This window comes from Trichosurus vulpecula, chromosome 3 (genome assembly GCF_011100635.1).
Source record: "Trichosurus vulpecula isolate mTriVul1 chromosome 3, mTriVul1.pri, whole genome shotgun sequence".
Lineage (NCBI taxonomy): Eukaryota > Metazoa > Chordata > Mammalia > Diprotodontia > Phalangeridae > Trichosurus > Trichosurus vulpecula.
In genome coordinates, this window is record NC_050575.1 from 97,369,131 (window position 1) to 97,390,939 (window position 21,809).

The following is a 21,809-nucleotide window of genomic DNA, read 5'->3' on the forward strand; positions in this document are numbered from 1 at the left end:
TTTTTGATAAAGAATATTCATTTTAAAAATAAAGTAGTCAAGGGTCACCCTTTGCTCAGAAAGATCACTTGAAAGAGTCAACCTCTATTTACAAAGAAAACTAGATCAACATTTACACTGGACAAATGTTACCATGCCAAAGACCTCTAAAAATGGTAACTACTTTTTTAAAAAATGAAAATTAACTTTAATTTTTTTACATTAACATTCATTATCAAGACCATACTTGCTTAACAAGATAAATATGGCATTGATACAAAACATACAGTATTTACATACTTAAACTGTACAAAATAATTTAATGTTTACAAAAATATTAGAATGTTTAGTTGACTGACACAGTCTTATGTAATCTCCTTCTAGAGAAGTTATATAGTAAGACCACTGATTGTACATTTCATTTCTTTTTTAATAAGTCAAAGAAAGGATGTTGTAATGCTTCATCCAAGGTAATTCTTTTAGCTGGATCATACTCTAACATCCTTCGAACTAGGTCAAATAGATTCTCATGTTCTGCATCATGACAAAGCATGAATTCCTGAAAGAAAAAAAAGTAAGTATTTAAGAAAGGGATGGGCTTAAGAATTCAAATACTGAAAAATGTCTATTTATTTTACCTTTAGAGGTTTGCAACGTCTCCTAACATATCTACCAGCAGAACTATGTTCATCCCAATCCAATTGATTATGGTGAAAATATTTGCGTTTTCTAAAAGAAAAAGTTCAGATTTTTACCAAATGTAATTTATGGATCATAAAAGACAATAAAAATTCTCAATAAACATTGTGATAGCTATGTAGGAAAATACCTTTATAAAAAACTCACTCTAGTTACAAAAAACATTTTCAGTTCACTTAAGTAAACCTAACTTTAAGTTTTAACTTGGATAGTATGGATATGGATACACACACACCTATACATATATCCCTCTCTAAGACGCAATTACAATCCATCAATAGCATAAGAAATCAAATGCCTACAGTCCTCAGACCAAAGACTTTAGATCTAGACTATTAAGATTCAGCACTGTAGTTTCACCACAGCCACCTGTGATTCTAAACATTTAAGTATCACTACCTATTCTTTCTTTCACATCAAAGAAGCATAACAAGGTATGATACCTGCACCCTTGATCTTATTTCCTCTTTAGGATAAGATCTTACTTTAAGAATCATCAGCAACATCACAACCACCCCCTGACCCACCATGCATCTACAAAGGTTCATTCCTATTAATCTGCAAATATATAAGTCTCTCAAATTCTAAAATATCATTCTTCATCTTTTTTGCTACCTATACCACCTCTTCCTTCCCCTTCAGTTCTCAAAATCTCAATCTATATCTGGTGCCTCCTACTTCCTTATTACCCACTTATTCAAACCACCGAAGTCTGGTTTTTGCTTCCATCACTCTAATGAACTTTTCTCAAAGAACATTCTTAGTCACTAAATCATAGGATAACAGTTGGAAAGAACCTTGGAGGATGAAGAACTGAAATTAAAAGAAGTGAATTCGAATAGCCTCTCCTCTACTCTAGTCCTCATCTTCCTTAACATCCCTGCAGTATTTTCCCCCCAATTTTATTTTCAATTCCAAATTCTATCCCTCTCACTCACCCACTTATTGAGAAGGTAAGAAAAACAAAGTCCACTATAAATATGTGTAGTCACGAAAAATAAATTCCCACATTAGCTATGGTCCCAGTATCCCGCCCTTGCTAAAGAACACATGCTTCAATGTGAACTCTGGAGTTGAGTAGTATGCTTCACCATGAGTCCTTTGGAATTGTGACTGGTCATCATGTTGACCACGGTTGCTAAGTCTTTCAGAGTTGATTGTCCTTACAATACCATTATTATTATATGTAAATTGTTCTGGTTTTCTGCTCACTCCATTCCAACTCTTTTGCATGTAACACTGGTGATCATTTACCATTCTTCTCTCTGTGTATGTACTCTCCTCTCATTGCTTCAGATACCACTTTTCCCTGGTCGTCCTAACCACTCTTGCCTATCTCCCCCCAAACTAAAATTTTCTTGGCCCTCTTCTCTACATATATTTTCTCCCTAGGAAATTTCACCCATTGTCCTAAATTCAATCTCTGTGTAGGTAACTCCCAACTTTAGACTGTCAGTCCTGACTTCTCAGCTCCAGACCCAGATATCTTCCCATAGGACATTTCACCTACCTATCCACAAGCACCTCAAAGTAAGCGAGGCTGAAAAGGTGACGCAGCACCTTAACGGAGAACCTTAAAAATCTAGCAAAGGGTTTGAATTTTACAATGCAGAAAACAAGGATTTTCTAAGCAGGAGTGACGTGAAAGTTGCATAGGTAAGTTTGGTATGGCAGTGGTATAATGGGAGATATGAAGACCAGTTAGAAAGTTATTCCAATAGTCCAGGTGGGGATAATGAGAACTGCTAATAAAGTAAAGGCTCTTTATGTATTAAAGGCATTTTCTCAAGAATCTAAGTCAAACGCCACCTTCCTCCATGCAATTTTTCTTCATCGTTACTCTATTAGTAGTAACTTTCCCCATTTCAGATCTCACATAAGCAAGCACTTTATATTCGTGTAAGCATTATACTCCCCCAAATTTGAATTTGAGACAGGGACTATCTCTTTAATAAACTTTTATCTCCCTCAACACTTAGCACAGTGCTTGGCACACAACAGGCAAATTAAAATGTTTAAGTGAATTTAACATACCTATCTTTTGTGTGCATCTGCACTATTTTGCTACTGATAATAGCTTTCTTGCCCTGTAGCCCACTCAACACAGAAAAAATCATCTCTTTTCTGATTGCTTAATTTCCCCCTTTCTGGTGGCTATCTTTACTCTTTTCCACAGATATTTCTCCAACTTCCAGCCTTAGACTCATGCTTTTACAATCACACAACTCTATCCAAGAAACAAAAATGGTAAATGGTTAGGTATTTTTGCACATATACTTTTCCTCAATTCACTTTGTTTCAGTCAGATTAAAACATAAGAGACATGTTGGGTACCATTATGCAACTAACCAATGAACATTTCAGAATACAGCTGTGAAAAAAAGAGCCTGCTGCTTACCACATATTTAGTAACCCACTGCTCTAGAGCACAGGTTTGACCATTAATTAGTAAAATAACATATCAAAATCGAAGTTATTTGTAAGTTCTATGAGATCTAACATAAAAATCCAAAATTTTTAGTCTATTTACATTATCATTTAAAAATATTTCACATAAGAAATAGGCCTGGGTCTTCTAACCTTCTAGACTACTGCTCTGCAGGAGTCTAATGTACTTAAGGAAAGCACCCTCCCCACATTACACCTAAAGAAAATAGAGACGGATTTCTTGAGAATTTGGAACCAAACACCAGCCTGAGCTACTTTCAAACTAATAGCTCTCATCATCAAGAAATTTAATTGCTGAAGGTATTTCAAGGCTCTATTTCTAAGTAAAAGTCTTCTTGCATCAATGTTCTATTGTATAAGTAAATAACCATGGGTTCATAAAAGCCTATAACAGCATAATACATGCTCCAAGGTCCTACATCAAGATGGAGAGGTTTTCAGATGGGTCAGGCAATAAACCATATATCTTCTAGTCTCACTAATTGGAGTGAAGCATCACCAAGCTGGCTCAGACTAACTGACTAATTTTTGGTCATAGCAATTTTCAAAGAGTCTACTACTGGAAGGAGGTCCTGGATAAATAAGCAAAGCAAGGTGTTTCTGTATGGGGCCATTTCATTGGAATGGAGCAGAGACTGCTTTAAGTGAGTCTGCCTACCATTCCCCACAAATGGCATTCTAATTCCCGTGCCTCTACCAGCACACTATTGCCCCACCCCTCTCCAATGCCTGGCACTGTAGGCCATATTAAAAAATGCCCTCAATTTGACACTGAATCCTACTCTTAATCAAACTGAGTCTTCTCTCTAAATCCACTCCCACTATATGTATGCACTAAGAGTGCTGGTCTTGAATCATACTTACCTTGTTTTCTGGATCATGTGTGTTGGTATAGGTCCTAATATCCGTTCCATCATTGCTAAGTGTTCTTTACTGTCATGTGTCTATAAAAAGGAAAGTCAAAAATCAAAATCAAAATTATCTTACCTTGCTGTATAAACATGAAAATAGCCATCACCAAATCTACAGAATGTTTTGAAAATATCAGATATTAGGTAAAGGGCCAGGTTAGCTACAAAACAAAAGTCCAAAACTGTGTATGTAGTTCATTTCTATGAGCCATGTTGTTTGACCCATACCAGGCTCCCCATCCCAACCCAAAAGAAGGTCTTAAACTATGATTTAGTAATTCTAAAGTAGAGAATTGAGGCCCAGGGGCAATAGAAGGTACAGATTAAAAAAAAAAAGAACAAATTTAACACTGAAATTACCTAGAAATCATTTATCAACCTACAACTTGAACTGAAAATTAATCTCTACAGGATTTCTTCATTATACTCCTTGTACTATCCTCTTTTTCAGCTATGATGCCACTAATTGGGTGAAATCTGTGGCTAGTTCAATGCAAACTTACCACAATACTTGAAAAACAACTTAAGTCATGTCCTTATATTAACTTCTGCTTGACTCTGTGCTCCTGACAACTTGAAAACCATGGTTACTGTATTTCTTTTTTTTTTTTTGGAGGGGGGAAGGCAAGGCAATTAGGGTTAAGTGACTTGCCCAAGGTCACACAGCTAGTAAGTGTGTCAAGTGTCTGAGGCCAAATTTGAACTCAGGTCTTCCTGACTCCAGGGCCGACACTCTACTCACTGTGCCACCTAGCTGCCCCTATGTTTCTTAAAATTGATTTAAAATGCAGTAATTGTTAAAAGTAATCTAGTTCTATAAAGTGTCCATAGAATCAGCTAGCCCTCAACGAATATATTAACACCAATTACACTCTGTCACAAGTTAAAAACCATTCGCAGCAGAGATGTACTTTTTTAAATTTCTAGAATCAAGGATGATGTGTAGATAACCACTTCTGATCACCCAAAATGCTAGCAATTTGGCTTAGTTCAGGCCCTCATCACTACTTGCCCAAACTATTGCAAATACCTTTCTGATTGGTTGGCCTGCCTTCAGTTTTGCCCCTCTCCAATCCCTCTACAACACAGCTATAAAGATTGATATTCCTAAAATCCACATCTGATCACGTCACCCTCCTGGCTCAAGAAATATAGCTCCTCGATGCCTCAAGGATAAAATAAAATCTCCTCTGATTAGCATTTAAAGCCCCTAACAATCTGGCTCCAGCCTATCTTTGCAGGCTGATTACATATTACTTCCTCCCTTCACTCTTCTGTCTGCTCAAACTGGCCTACCTGTTCTTTATACATGACATTCCATCTCCTGCCTCTATGTATTTGCAGGGAGTATCATTTCTAGAATCCTTTCTTCCAAAACCCTAGTTCCTCACTGCCTCTCCCTTCAATGATCATCTCACATACCTAACCCTTCAAGAGAATTTTTCTAGTTCCCCCACAATTGTTACTCTTCTCTTTTGCACCATATCCTGTATTTATCTGTGAACATTTTATATTCTATACAGCAGAATGTAAGCTGCTTGAAGGCAGGGATTCCCATCTTACTTTTGTATTTTTATTCCAAACAGTAAAAAGTGCTTCATAAATATTTGTTGATTGCTGATATTGCAGCTAAAAGAGCTTTGGTTGGTAAGTGAATACTGCACACAAATGCACCTAATATATGGACACAATGTAGGATGATCCAACTATTCTGCTAATTAAAGGATCACGTATATGTGTGTGTAATTATTACATATGTAAAACATGACATTTAAATATTACATATTCAACACCTCAGGTTTTTTTTTTTACTAATAGCATAGTGATATGCTAAATCGCGTTTATGAAGTTACTTGGTTCAAGAACTATTTCAGAAGGTAGGATTAAAACAAAATTCAGACCAGAGCTAATAATGTTCGTTGTACAGAACACATCAAAGCTCACTTTATAACCACTAAACCAAGCCTGCACAACCTGCAGCCCACAGGCTGCTTATGCTTGCGGCATGTCAAAGGACCTCCTCTACATACAACTGATGTTTTCCTCTACATTTTTCATGGGCTGCCCAAAATCCTTCAGTGTGCAGCAAGCAGCCCTCGAGTGTGCAGGCCTGCACTAACTCTAAAGTTTTCATATAAGAGCCATATACTGAGAGTAAAACAACTAAAAGTAGATACAGGAATTCTATTCTAACTTCAACTACCAAAACTAAATATTACTAATTTTTTATTCTTTGACTCTCAACACAACACTTAAAATGATTTATATATTCATCCTTCCAAAATTTCTAAAACTGGTTTTAAAAAGAACCAGGATTAAGCAGATTCAGCTTTGAATATATTTGCACCTGGAACCATTTTCCTCCTATACACTCAAAAAACTCTTACTAATATTCTGGTGCATGGCCTGCATGAAGAAGCAAGTTGGAGGAAGACCTTACACAATACCCAGTAAGTACTCAAATATTAGCTGCTAATGGTCAACCTTCCTTTAACTGAGGTTAAGTAACTTGTTCAAGGCCAGTTTGATAGTCATATACAGTCAAGATTGGACTCCAAGTCTAATATTCTAACCAGGTTATGGTCTTACGTAAATTCAAAAGCTTTTTTTTAATTGAAAGCATAGGTAAATTAATTTTTTTCAACCCTAAACATTGACACATAATTGTGCAACTATTGTGTTGTGAGTAGGAGATGGTGACCATTTTATATGTATAAAAATAAAAAAGGCAACTTGGTCAGTTCTTGAGTTAGGATTCGAGTGATGCTGCTAATATAGACCAGCATGTGATTATGGGCAAGCCATTAACGTCTCCATTCCCTATATAACTGAGATTATAAAGTACTGATGAGCTACCAATTTGCACTGGTAGACAAAAGTTCCCTTTATGAAAGAAATCACGTGTCTTCCCTTTCCCCAAAGGATCAAGCATACAAACTATATGAAATTACTAACTACTAATACCATATGTAATACTTTATTTTCATGTATTTACTCCATAGATGTGTTTGTGAGATGGAATGAGTGTGTACAAAGAGTGCTTTGCAAACCATAAAGTGCTTTAAAAAGTCAGTTATTATGACTTTTACCTTTTTGTCATAATGATTTAATAAATTACATTCTCTGTATTAGGTACTTACTTGAAACACTGTGAAACCAAGATAATATTCAATAAGAATGCAGCCTATGCTCCAAACATCACAGGGCTGAGACCATCCCAATGCTAGTGTAAGAAAGAAAAAGTTACTTTATCTTTTAAACATTTTTTCAAAACCAACATTTACTATCCAGGTTCATCTGTTGCATAATTAAATGTATATGTGTACATATGTATAGATTCACCAACAGTTATCAATGTCAGTGACAATTCCAACAAAATAACCATAACCTAGATTTCCCAAACCTATACTTTTGATAGGATAATGAAATTTAGCTAGCTATAACTTGTTTGATCCTTAAAAAGAAGCTGCTTCTTTTAAAAATAAACATTTTAAATGCAAATTAAAATGACTATCAACAACATGAATACGTTTATGAAGAAATAAGAATCTATGATTACAAAACTTAAAAGATATGGGGCAGCTAGGTGAGGTGAGTAGAGCACTGGCCCTGGAGTCAGGAGGACCTGAGTTCAAATCCGGCCTCAGACTCTTGACACATGTACTAGCTGTGTGACCTTGGACAAGTCACTTAACCCCAATTGCCCTGCCAAAAAGCAAAAAAAAAGAACTTAAAAGATATTGCTTACTAAGATCAAAATTTCAGATCTAGAAAGGACCTTAAGACATCATTTAGTTCAAACTTTCTCATTTTATAGAGGATGAAACATGTACAAAATGGTTGAGTAACTTGACCAAAGTTACACCAAGTTAGAACTGGAGCTCCGTTTTCTTGACAGCCAGCTGGGTTCTCTTTCTACTATCCCTTGAAAGTAGACTAATTACAAGAGACTATTCAGGAAAAAAAGTAAGTCTGATAGAAGAGCAAAGGCAAACACAAAAACTGGGGAAACACTGAATCCCCAACCTTTTTTTTAAAATAACTATACCTGAAGAGGTGAGAAAAGGAAAAAAAAAAAAAAAAAGGATGGCATGGGCTTGCACCCTGTAATCAATGAAATCAAAATTCATGATTTACCAAAGAAGAAGCCCTAATGCACCCAGCAAAGCATCTTACGAAAGTGGCAATCTTACGTCCCAGTAATGTTGTAGAAAGAAATACTTCTAAACACCAGGATCTTCTGACAACTTGTTAACTGTTAATGTCACTAACTGGCCAAAAAGAGTACAATTCTAACAAGCCCATAAACCAGATTTGCATACATTCTGCTATTTATACTGTCACAGGATTCATACTTTCCTTCACAACCACCCTAAAGGCAGGTACGTATACCAAATGTCAATATAATGCTCAGTTTCTACAAGTACTTAAGGATTTTCCTTATAGCTACATATAACAGAAAACTGATGAACTACAATGAAAATTAAGAATCCCGATGTCTACTAACCTAAAATGACTTCTGGAGCTCTGTAGTGTCGTGTAGATACTAAAGTACTGTGATGTTCATCATCATATGTTGCACTTCCAAAGTCAACAACTTTAATATCGGTATTTTTCAGTGTGCGTTCATCACGTTTCTGAAAAAGACAAGTTAACTGTACATGAAAGAGGTTAAGATGAGTTAAAGACATCATACCATATTTATAACAAGCCAACATACCATTTTAGAGTTGTACTTGACTACATAATCAGACTTAACAAACAAAATATTTTCAGGTTTCAGATCTGTATGAGTCAACTTATTATGATGCAAGACTACAAAAGAAAACAGAAAAGTGTTTGTTAGTTCTTATTCCTCAATTTTGTCTTCAAATTCCAGAAAATTAACATTAAACATACTTACAATTTATGGACTGACAGATCTGATATGCCATCTGCCTGATATGGTCAAGTTGAAAGGGCAAAAAACTATTTTCTTTAATAAAATCATAAGTACTGAGTCCCAACAGTTCAAACACAATGCAAACATGACCATGATGATCAAACCATTCCAACATTTGGACACATCGGCTGAAAATACATAGCAAAAAAAAAAAAAAAAAAGAATTTTTAGATTTTTAGATGACAGGACAGATATATGCTTCCTACATAAAGCATGACAATTCAGAGTCCGAATTCATACTTACAATACACTATTGGGATCAGTACTGTTTAAGTGCTCCAATACTTGGATTTCTGAACGAGCAGCTTCACGGTATCTACCAACATTTTTTACAATTTTCACAGCAACATGTGTATCATCCCTTAAAAACAAAAATCAAGTATTCATTTATTTATCAAATTTTGTTCAACAAAAATGCTATGACCACTGTAACATAGCTGGCACTAATAACCGGAAGCTTTGCTTAAAACTATGTTCGTTAGTAACAAAAGATATAAAGGAAATTTAGGTTGATGTATACTTAAAAAAAGAAAACTGGCAGGTAGGTTGTTTTAAATCCTGACACATGTTCACTAAAGTAAGTTTTCATAGCATATTTTGCAGGATTACACACATCTCCCTCACTTAAAAGTATTTCTCCACTGAAATCTACTCCATTGCCTCATTGTGGCATGGAGATTACTCCATTACCAGTGGAATGCAAGTTTTGGCAAGCCCTAAATTAAGGTAGAAAGACCCTGATCAAGAAACTACCGAAATCTGTTGAAGCTCATCACTAGATTGGTTGTAGGGTGACTAAACTTTTCCAGGGAGAGAAGGGGAAAAGCATGAGGTATGTAGACCACAAACTAGGGGTTGCAACTTGAATTTAAGGAAGGAGTACCCTACACCAACAAAATCACAGGTGCTTGAGGTCTGAAGTAAAATACTATATAAATGCACTCTCCAAAAGGCTTCTAGCTAGCTGCCTTAAGTGAGTTATTTTGAGATTTACATGATTAACTTTATTTTAATATTTTATTATTATTATATTTACATTATTATTGCATTTCATATTTAACAATTTTCAGAAGCAAATACTTTGATTTCCTACAATGACAAAAGACAAAAATCAAAAAAGGCAGACTAAAAATTTAGCTTGGGCACAGTGTTTGCTATTACTATGAGCAATCTACATAAATATCTTTCACTCCCTCCTCCCCCAAAACATATTTGGTCACTCAACACTTCTCACCTCCCTGCCAAATGCCAAATGGATCCAAGAATAGACAGTGGAGCAGTTCTACACCTCTCTCTCCTAGGACGAGTGTACTAAAGACAAACAAACATTAGACCCTAACCTGCCACTGATTCACACACCTACTTTAATTTCATAGAATCCCACCTGATTCAGTATATGGTCACAATCTGATCCATCCAACCAGCAAGACAATTAACAAAAAGCTTTCCTTTTGTCTATTCTCCAGGAAACAAAAAGAGCAATACCCTGATTATCACTCTCACAAGTAAATAGTTGTTCCCATTCAAAATAACATGGGCCAACTTTCATATGAAAGTTCAAAAACAAATGAAAAACTTACATGTCACGATCAATGCACTCTACTACTTTGCCAAAAGCTCCTTCACCCAAAGTAGCAACAATTTCATCTAAAGTAAAGAAAAAAAAAAGGCTTTAAGTTTCAGAGCAACTGATTATCAATTTATGCAAACAATAAAATGCTATCAATATAGATTATTTTCAAATGTCACTATTAATGTATAACTAAGGTCTCAGCACTCAAGTAAGTTATTTTATTGTCAGCTGCTACAAAAACAATTAGATACAACTATCTTTCTTGCTCTAAGCTCAAATTCCATCATCTATTTTGAAACTTTAGAATAGGAATATTTAAATTCTACAGAAAAGAAGAAATGCAAAACAAACCCACAAAAAACAAAACAAAAAAGCAATGAAGAGTTTTTTTTAGCCCCCCGCTGACATACTATTCTTAACAGATTATTCTGTCTGCAAAGTTAAAAAAGTGTTGAAAAATATTCTATACATCTTGCTCTTAGTACGTCTCCACTTTGACAGATCAGGTGACCCTCCTCATCATCCTCTATACTCCTGGATCTTTTCCTTCGGTGACTCTTCTGGAACGGCAAGTGGGCAGCACCAAGATCGTCCAGCCAATCAATATATCAGAGTGAATTCAGGGCAGAATACGCAATTCATTCAGCGGGGAGATATTCAGGCATTCAGATACGCACCAGGCCACGAACAGTTGGCAGGAGCAATTTCAAATTCAGTCCCCAGAAATTCACAGGGCACAGTTTATGTTACAGAAGAAAAACATGGCAAGGAACAGATTTTCAGATAAGATACTTAAAGTAGCAATAGAAAAACAACACAATTGTTTCTTTAAACACTGATATAACTGAAGTCTGAAATTTAAAGAATGCAATGTCATGATTTACTACTCTCTTGCTACCAGGTTTATTTAAAAGCTTATGTGTTGAGAGTTGAGGTCTTTAGTTGTCAAAAAGTTTGAAAATGCCAAGATTATTTGAAAGTAGCTCTTATCAAGCAATATTTTAAAACATACATCAATAAAATGAAAGGGGAAAAATAAAAGCTATTCAATTGCAACGTTCAACCTAATAAATGCTGTGCTACTGAATACCACTTGGGGAAAAAATAAATTTAAAATTGACATGTGAAATAGCTGAAGATGTTTAAAAGCAGGCAACACTTTCAGATCACAAATTACATATTCAGCACCCATATTCAGAAACTCAATTAGGCCGGCTGCAGACACTGAAGCACTGTTCTGTGGAGCTATGTATCTCCACATTAACAGGTTTTAGTTATACACCAGTGCAGTTTTCCATATTTCTTTCTGAAATTTCAGGAAAAGGATGCATGTCTTTCAACTTTTGAGTTCTATGAAGACTTTGGATTTACAGGAAAGAAGGGTGCTTTACTTTATTATAATATAGCTTATGTTGACGATTACATGATAACCAAAATATCTTCTGGCATTAGTTGAAAATAAGTGGAAACTCAACTATAGCAAACCTAAGATTTGGCCTGTTGAAAATGAACAAGTGTAGATAAATGAGTGTTAGTTAACAGGGATTACTTATGGAAATCAAAACAGAAAATTTCACTTAGGGATCCATATAATGTATAAATACAGCTGTAACATATTTTCAATTAAAAATTACATATATAATGAAGCTTTCCCAAACTCTCGTGCTCATAAAGAGCTCTTACAAGAATCTAGCCAAAATAAAAAAAAAAATCAATCATACCGAATGTGATTGATGGCTTGAACAATGTCTATTACGCTTCCTTTTTGGACTACTTCTCCTGCTTCGGCCTGAAGATTTACTGCAGTGGTTGTGATAACTGCTTTCATAGTCTCTATGATAATGTCTATGATCATATCCTTCACAGTAGTCATTTCTGTATTCATCAACATATCTCCGCTCACGATAATCTCTCTCATTTAAGGATCTTACTTCCAAATAATGACTGAAAACACATTTAAAGTACATGCTAATCATTCTTTTGCTTTAGATACAGCAGTTCTAACATAAGAAGTTATACCAAGAACTTCTGGTGTCACAAAGCTACTTTGCCAAGGGAAGAACAACTAGCAAATTAATTTAAGTTTACATTTCTCCCAAAGGTAATTGCTAAAGAAAAGTATCTTTCTTAATCTCAGCCAGACTCGTAAAAGAAAAATGTGCTTGCAAGTCCTGGTGGATCTTTTATTGTCTTACATTTCACAGGGAAAGAACAAATTCATTTTAAAATCTAAACAGCTATATTACATAATGTATTTCAGATCCCATGGTAAAAGAAAAAAAGGCTAAGGCAGACAAAAGAGTAAACTGTTCTATAGCTAGCAGTACTTTTTAAACTGTGGAATTATTAAACCATTCACTAAAGAGAAAGATTAGATTTTTTTTCTATTAAGCATATAAACTAAGTTACTAAAAAACACTTAAAACTGCATAAAGCATTATCATGAAAAGTAAATACCACAAAAGAACTTTTCCCTTAGTGCCACTGTGAAAAAATTACTGGGCTGGAGGTAAACTAGTCTAAATACGAAATACTTAATTTTCTAATATACATAACCAACATTATTCAATTTCTTCCCTTTTATATATACAAATATAAACATGATGAGTGGAGCATGCAGGGGAACTCTGCAATCAACAATAATTGAGAATCCCAACAGACTTTCTCACTATTCAATGTTTTACACTAGAGACTATTTTTCATTTATTAGTCATTAGTCTGATGGAGGAACTCCAAAGCTGCAACAGCACTGGAATCCAACATCACTGTTGTTAGGATCACAAGTTAGGGTGGTATAGGTAAAAGAGGACTGGACATGAGTTCTGAGACCTGGGTTCAATTCCTAGATTAGACACTTAATAGCGGTGTGTAAGGCATTTGATCTCTCTGATCCTGTTTCCTCATTGGCAAAATAGGGATAACACTTAACACTATACAGTTGCGGGGAGAGCATTTTGCAAGCCTTTGAGGCCTATATAAATCTGAGCTGTCATTGCTATTTTAAAATTCTATCACAAAGGAAAGCCTGATGAACCATATTTTGCAGTTTCTTGGCACAATCCTAAGAACAGGCTCAATGTTCTACAAAACAAGTCTGCTTAAGAGAAAGGGAGAAAAAAAATCGTATTGCTCTACGGAAACCCCTACTGGCTAATTTAGAATACCTCCAATTCCCCAAAGGCTCTCCTGATTCGAAGCAAAACAGAACAAAACAGATTTGAGAAAAGGAAATCTCTGAAGACAAAGTTAAACATCAACTCTTGAAAAACTGATGTTTAATTCTTAAAGAGTCAATCCTCCTTAAAATATTTAGAGAAAACCTCATTTTGGTTAATTCATTACCCAAATTCTATGTACCAGTAAGGATGAGTTTCAATACTTTAAGGATAAGTTTCAATACTTTTGATATTTTGTAAAAACCAAGATTTCTTTACATTTATTTTGACTAGCCTATGATTTCACTTATGCATGTATATGTGTAATATATATTACATGTATATGTTTTACACACACACAGACACACACACACATATATATATACACATATGTTTAATTAAAAAATGCTCCCAGTGAGGAACTTCCTGTATCAACAAAGATTAGCACCAGCTTTAAGAGTCAAAAGAGTTGCCTGAAGGTTAAATGACTAGCCCAGGGTCACAAAGCCAGTACATATCAGAACAAAGCCTTGAACCCATGTCTTCCTGATTTAGAGGTCAGCTCTAAATCCACCATAGGCCATGCCTCTCTGTTTATTTTATTTTTTTTTTCCCTAAATCACTGGCTTACAGATTACCAGAGTGGCTTGCTTTACTTTCCACTCAACAAATATGTGGAAGGCACCAGGTAAGGCACTAGAGATGAAAACAAAACAATCCTTGCCCTCAAGCTTAGATTCTAACAGGGTAGGGGATAAAGCATATACAGAGATAGGTATGATACAAGGTAATTTGAGAGAAAGGGCTGGAAAGATTAGGAAAGCCTTCCCACAGCCTTCAGTGGGTTCACTTAAACCTTGGAAGAACATAAGGATCCTGATGTTTCAATAATTCTAAACACTATAGAATTCATTCTCTCCATTCCATTCTACCCTTTCAAGATCCAATTTGTATCTCCTTCCATAAAGCTTCTCCTTACTACTCTATCACCTTCTTCAAGCACTTATTATCTGTATTACTCATTTAGCACTTATATACTGCTTTACACTATTAGCCATCTTTTTGTACATGCTTTATTTTATTTTGCTTCCTGGATTACTCCACAGCACTTGGTACAGGTACTTTACACAGATCAATATATGCTCAATAAATATTCTTGACATTGAATTGAAAAGGTAAAAGCTAAAAAACTGTAATTTACACTAATAAGTGCCACAACTTTATTAATTCAAATCATTTACCAATCTGCTTCTTTAAACTGTAGATGTGGTTTACAGTGCCTGTTCTCTTGTGTACTACTGTGGGATCTCTTCTTGCGTTTGTGACCGCTACTGTAGCTTTCGTGACCCCAGCTTTCTCTACCATCCCAATCAGGACAGTGAGTTCGTTTTGAATGCCGCATCTGTAAAGAAAATACAGAGAGGGGGAAAGGAGGGATTAAGGGTTATATTCTAGGTTTAAACGATCACAGTGAAAAAGAGAATCTATATTACTATCATTTCATAACTATAAACACTTTTCAAAATGACGCTTTACTTCCATGAATTGTCAAACATTACAAGGAAAACAGTATCAAGCAAATACTACTTCTTTCCTCCAATGATTTACATAATGTCATTCAAACTAAAGTGATTTAATTTCATTTCCAAGGACTACTGGATTAAATAATTTAAATGACAAGAAAAAAATTGAGGAAGGCATTTTCTGTACCTACATATGGGGGAATTTAAAGCCTTTGATATCCTCTAAAGGACATATGCATTAGAGATAAGACTGACCAAAAGGTAAAAAACTATTGAAGAAATCTCTCTGCAAATAATTTTGCGAAATATAATTTGACATACAAATCACTTTCATTTTATCTGTTTTTAAGCCACATTTGAGAGGTCTTATCCACATCTCCTTATCCACATCCAACCAAACAGAAGACATATCCAATCTCCCACCATCTCTGTCAAAATGCAACATTCTACCATCCAAATGGGTGCCAAAACTTGCTGATTCCACTTCCATACCTCTATAAGCTGTTTCCTATTTATTTAAAAGTCCACCATATCCTAGTTAGACCCTTAACACTTCTCCCCCTAAACTATCACAATGGCCTATATAGTTTTCCTGTCAAATATTTCCCCTCTCCAATCTATTATTCTCAAAAAGATGCCAATCTGATATTCTTAACAAGTCTGACCATATATTTATTCACCTACTCAAGAAATTACAATGGCCCTCAATCACCTCTAGGATCAAATGCCAACTCCTCTAGCATTTAAAGTCCTTCACAGCTTTGCTCCAACATCTTTCCAACTTTTTATGTTATTCCCTTTTCAAGAATTCTTCTGCAAAACTGGCCTTTCTTGCTATTATTACTAATACAACATTTTTCATCCCATCTCTGTGCCTCTGTGTAGAATGTCTCCCATGTTTGCAATGTACTCCTTTCTCAATGCCACCTCTCGGAATCCTTCAAAACTCAGAACATGTACTCATTCTATATGGGGCATCTTCTGATCCCTCAGCTTTTAGTGACTGCCTATCTCATTACCTTATATTTACTTTGTATATATTTTGTATATACTTATGTACTCCTAATCCCACAGAGGGCAATCCGGGGGGCAAGTACTCTTTCCTTTTTGTCTCTAAAGCCTAACAAAGTGATACATAGTAAACCCTTGTTGATTATCATATTTGCTTCATTCTTCTTCCTATCCGCCACTGAGCTGACTTTCCCTCCAAGTTCAGTCCTTAGGCTCAAACCAACCCTTTCTTCTCTCCACTGCAATTAATCTAGGAGAGTGAAATACAAATATTATAATTCCTATGTAGCTGAGCCAGTATGCTCAGAAGCCAAAGATCATTAGGTTGTAAATAAGAAGATGCATTAAAGGGGAAGGAAAACGTTTATTATTTACCAAAAAGAGAGGGAAGTCAATTAGGAAGGTACTATGTAAACTATTTTGATCAAGCCAAGGAGGAAACAAATTCAAGGATTTGAAATTAATTTCAAATTTTTCAGAAAAATTGAGACAATTCCAATTTTGACTTGGGATCTGATCCCACTCAGAACCTGGGTGACAAGGCAAATCTCTCCCTTTAGAGCCTTACTTTCTTCATATGTAATGAGGAGGCTGGACTAGATAATCCCTACTCTTTCTTCTCCCATTACATTCCAAAAGTTTAAAAAAAAACAACTTATGAATTATAGCTCTACTTGTGATAATTTATTTGTATAAGTCAATTAATGACTTAAAATAAACATGTTTTAAATTTTTAAAAAGCCAGCTATTAATCATCAAAGCAATCAACTTCATTTCTGAAATAGTAATTTATTTTAACTATTTTTTGCTGGAAATCCTCGGTAAAATAACTTATACATTTCCTTGCCTTCTTAAACAGTGGAAATTTGTACTATTTTCACGATGACTAAGGATTGTTTATGCTGTTTCAATACAATGCAGGTCTACAGCTTCTTTCTGATTACCAAAAAAAGAACAAACCAAACCTATCTCTTTGCACTGTTCACATCTTGACTGTACCTAACAGCCAACTCCCTTCTAGTTTGCTGCTTCTAATCTACGGTGGGGAAGCCAGAAAACATGAAATTCATAATACAATTGGTTTAGACTAGAGTCTAAAGAGAGTCTGACTCTTCCTTTATGAAAGTGTATGGCTTTAGCGCTCAGGCTTTATTTCAAATATGCAAGTCTTTTTCATGTGAAGGATTGAGGCAGGCAAACCTTTTGTCAGGACAAATTGGGTATTACTATGCCATTTCATTTTAGTTAGAATTTCCGATTATTAAAATTGGAGAAGGTAAGTTACTCTTAAATTTTCAGACATATTAAGTAAACCTAAACACCTTCATGCATATAATTTAATAGACTGGATTATATCTCTCTTAGAAAGCTACATCTGATGGATTACAAAAATTTATATGCAAGAGTTCATTTCTGCAGAGCAGCAAATCATCAAACGATACTAGGTGTCTGGCTTTGCCTACATCAGCTGACTTCTAACATGATCACAATGACCCGTTAAATGTATTTGTCCCATCACTAAGGAAGTCATTGCTCCAACCCATCAGAAAATCTGTTTCGTTGTCACAATTTCACGTTCTACCTAACAATTAAAGAAGTCATCGTACAAATAGCAGATCCTTGCTAATTCACCATCACCTCAGCAGAGGCTGACTAAATTCCATTAAGTCGAAGGGACCTGAGGTGATTTTTAGGCTATAGGTGAGCCAGGTGAGGCTGAAAACAGAGCATCAATTACAAACATGCGCCTGTGGCTCCCCTTCCCCGCCCCCCCCCCAAAAAAAACCCAACACCTCACCTACTACCTCACATACTTTCTGGAATACCAGAAATCTCTTTTTTCCCCTCAAAAAGCAAAAGAAAACCTCTGGTCCCACGGAAAGCCTTAAGTTTTTTTGTTTTGTTTTGTTTTGTTTTTAATGCTCAAGACGTAACAAACGTGGGGGAAAGGGTGACTTTTCAGGATCAATAGCGTCAGGCTTCCTCAATAACATGGCTCACTGGACAGCTAGCACAAAGCTGGAGCGCTTCCACCCCAGGGGCACAGACACACACGCACACGGGTGCGGGGAGGAGGCAGCCTGGGGGTTACACAGCAATTTCAAGCTCGCGGGATCGTCCAGGTCCACGGACCCCCGCAAGGGCATCCCCTCTCGCCCCGCCCCTCCATTGTAAGCCCTACCAGCGCCAGCGAAGTGTGGGAGCGCTACTTTGGATAGTGACCCTCCCCACCCACCGCCCCCTGTACGCTGGCCCGCGGGCTCCGACTCCAGGGCTACCAGGGGCCTTCCAACCCGGCCGCGCGTGGCGCGGGAGGAGGAGCGCCTGCATTATTTCTCAGAGCCCGAGGGCGTGGGTTCGAATCCTGCCTTTGACACTTAGCACCCCTGTTCTCCGGGTTAAGTCGCACTCTGCCGAGCCTCAGGATCCCCGTTTGTACCACCAAGGGACCGGAGGCTGGATGACCTCCAAGGTCCCATGCCCTCCCCCCCCAGGTCCCGTCCGCTCCGGAGTCTCAGCGGCAGCCCTGGGGCCCAACCGCAGCCAGCCCCGGGCCGGATCTGCTGTCACGTACAGGCCTCGCGGCCGCCCCTGCACCCAGCCCCCCGCCCCGCCGCCCCGCAGGTCCCAACCCGCTGCCCCTCACTCCGGCCCCGGAGCCCTCGGCGCGGCAGCCCGGGCCAGCCCCGGGTCCCCGCGGTGAGGCCTGGAGCACCCGGCCGCCGCCCGCCCGAGACGCCCCTGCCCTGCCCACCCGCCCGCCCGGGGCGTTACCTCGGTGCAACCCAAGGGTCCTCCGGACGAGCGACACAGCCCAGCCTCCGCCTCCCCTTCCCAAGCCGCAGCTACAAGCCCTAGACAAAATGGCGGCCGCGCTGTCTCCCTGAGCCCTCCAGGAAGCCGCGGACGCCTCCGCCGCCGCCCACGTCGCGAGAACGCGCCTGCGTGACAGAGCCCTCCCGCCGGGCGACGCGACGGAGCTGGGCTGCGCCTGGCAGAAGCTAGCGTAGGCGCGTCCCCGACCCAGGGCACGGGGGCGAGCGCGCGGGCCAGGCGGACTCGGCGCGGCTCCTCCAGCTCCTCCGGCTCCTCCTTCCGCTTTCCCTTTTCATTCCTCTCGTAAACACTGGGGCAGGAAACCCTGGGGCGGGGAGGACTAGCCTCAGACTCTGGCCACACCCAGGGGCGGGTCCGAGACCAGCCCCAGGTGGTTCAATAAATAACTCTGTCAGGTGTCTGTCAGAGATAGCCCGAGTAGGCATCGGACCCCCTGCTGTGCGCCGGCCGGGCCCCCTCCCCTCTCCCCCGGGGCGGGGGGCGGCAGGAGCTTCTGGTGGGCTGCAGGGAGGCAGAGGATGCCTTGGCACAAAGTCGTGCCCTGGTCATCTTCTCACCTCTGGACCCCCAGACCCCGTCAAGGCCGACCTTAAGTGCTACCTCAAAGGGAAAGTCTCCGTCTCCTTATCTCCCCCCATCCCCTCAAAATCTGGCATTACTTTATTTTTTGTACATTTTAAAAATTTTTACTTAACTATCTAAAGTTGCAAGAATAAAAAATAATTGAGCCGTTAGATGTCTTAGAAGCTATCTAGTACAAACCCCACACTTTATTGATGAAACTGAGACTCAGAAAAGTTATACGGCTTGCCTGTGATTACACAGCTATTGAGTGTCAGAAGTGGGACTATAATCCATGTGGGTGATACAATGTATAAAGTGCAGGACTTGGAATCTGGACGACTTGAGTTCAAATGCTCCCTCAGATACTTAGTAGCTCTGTAAATTCAGGCAAGTCGCTTAAAAAAAAATCTGTTTCCTTAGTTTCCCTATTTGTAAAGTGGGGATAATAATAGCACCTATCTCCCAGGAGGATAAAATGAAATAATATTTATAAAGCATTTTACAAACCTTAAAATGCTATATTAATCCTAGTTGTTATCATCACCATCATTAGTATTCCTTACTCCAGACAGAGCAAGCTTTCTGCTAAGCCTCACCGGTGTTATATCCCCTCAATAGAATGTAAGCTTCTTGAGGGCAGGAATAGGGTTTTGGTTTGGGCTTTTTTTTGTCACTGTAGCCCCAAAGCTTAGCACAGTAACTAGCCCATTCTAGATGTTTAATAAATGCATGTTGAATTGCATAAAATAGACAAAATAACCCTAACACTGAGCGTGGTGAGTCTGCTAGGATGGTCTTTCAGTTTAGAGGCACTTCTGGAAGGAAGTGGCGGTTGGGTTCTCAGCATGGGTCAAATTTCTGGGGTCCTGTGATCCTGTGATTCATCTTTGCCTCTCCTTGGGGTCCTGATTACCAGGGGAGCATCCCCTGTGACAAGCTGTGCAGCCACAACTATGAAGACTCTAAAAAAGAAAGGTCTGGCCACTATCGATTAGATCAATGTCGGAAACTGGTAAGGTTAAGGTTACAACTTCACTCTAAGGTCCATGGGCTTTCCCACCTGTCCTACCACTGAATGTTAGTGAGTTCCTTGAGAGCATGGACTGTCTTGACTTTTCTATTTGTATGCCTTCAAGACAGAGCTTTACATAAGCATGTAATAAATGCTCTTTCATTACTTATTTATTTTGTTATAAATTCCTTTTTTATTTCGTTCCCTATTTATATTTCATATTTACTTATCAAGCGCACGAGTTTTGTTTTCTCTCTGCAGCTTTTGGCTCAGTGCCAGACGCAGGGTATGTCTTTAATGAATATTTGTTGAATTCATCAGAAAGTTTTAAAAATCCAGGTGCTATGTGAAAGGCTTGAGGAAACCTAAGGACATTGCATGCCAGAGGGATCAGAGAAGGCTTCTTGGAGGAGGTAACATTTGAGCTGAGCTTTAAAGCGTGGGTAGAAATTTAACAGGCAAAATAGGGAGGGAGATCAGTCTAGGTATAAGAAACAGCAGCTTGAGCAAAGTAATGGAGGTATGAGAGTGAAGCACATGTTTAGGGGTAAGAGAGTTATCCAGTTTGTCAGACGCATAAGGGTCATGGAAAGGAATTAAAGGAAAAGTAAGGTGGTGGTATGCCAATTACTGGAGACCTTGAATACCAGAGGGAGGAGTTTGAAACCTTTCCAGGCCTCAGTTTCTACATCTGTAAAATTGTGGGATTGGACTAGATAACCTCCAACATTTATGCACCTTTAAGGCCTAAAATCCAAATAGGTACAGCTTGAGTCACACAACTTTCAGTGCCATATGGGCAGCATTGCCCCTTTGGAAAGAAGGTGAAATTTTCTTTTCCACTAAGGTCCAGATTCCTCCTCCCTTTATCCCCACTCCCTCTGTACACTAGGCACCCACTGACATCGTGCTACCTTCTGACTATCCATAACTTCACCCTATCATTGACTTTCCCAAAGTGTCCCAACAAAACTTCTCCAAACACACCTCTCATCAAAATGGATATGCTTACAGTGTGTCTGATTTCAAATAATAGGGGAAAATTCTAATTTAATAAAATAAAATTTCATTTTAAAATAACTTTTTAACCCTACTTTCTCATGGATACAAAGTGCACAATATTTTTGAGCAAGAAATTCTGAAGCATTTTACAA

At 38.1% G+C, this 21,809-nt stretch overlaps 1 protein-coding gene across 3 annotated transcripts; it reads right to left on the reverse strand.

The window, feature by feature from the left end:
• On the reverse strand, positions 1-19,364 carry CLK4 (CDC like kinase 4). 3 transcript variants are annotated; one of them, XM_036751045.1, is made up of 13 exons: positions 19,017-19,364; positions 14,949-15,109; positions 12,274-12,496; positions 11,022-11,112; positions 10,560-10,626; positions 9,224-9,340; positions 8,941-9,107; positions 8,758-8,852; positions 8,545-8,674; positions 7,178-7,260; positions 3,991-4,070; positions 618-708; positions 1-538 (listed from the first exon to the last, which is right to left on the reverse strand). In XM_036751045.1, exons 2-13 carry the CDS (start codon positions 15,107-15,109, stop codon positions 398-400), a joined length of 1,446 nt encoding a protein of 481 aa, XP_036606940.1. In that variant the 5' UTR covers positions 19,017-19,364; the 3' UTR covers positions 1-397. The 3 variants fall into 3 exon arrangements, with proteins under 3 accessions (XP_036606940.1, XP_036606943.1, XP_036606941.1); XM_036751048.1 differs by lacking the exon at positions 11,022-11,112 and having other exon boundaries at positions 19,017-19,168; XM_036751046.1 differs by lacking the exons at positions 11,022-11,112; positions 12,274-12,496 and having other exon boundaries at positions 398-538; positions 19,017-19,120.
• Positions 19,365-21,809: the final 2,445 nt, after the last annotated feature.

Bases quoted from the DNA above. Each gene is read 5' to 3' on its own strand.
- CLK4 (XM_036751045.1), bottom strand. From the start codon at position 15,109: ATGCGGCATTCAAAACGAACTCACTGTCCTGATTGGGATGGTAGAGAA. The intron at 11,113-12,273 runs GTATGATTGATT...TTGCCGTTCCAG, and splicing joins CAAGCCATCAATCACATTCG to AAGAGTCACCGAAGGAAAAG. The intron at 9,341-10,559 runs GTAAGTTTTTCA...TTTGTTTTTAAG, and splicing joins GAGTGCATTGATCGTGACAT to GGATGATACACATGTTGCTG.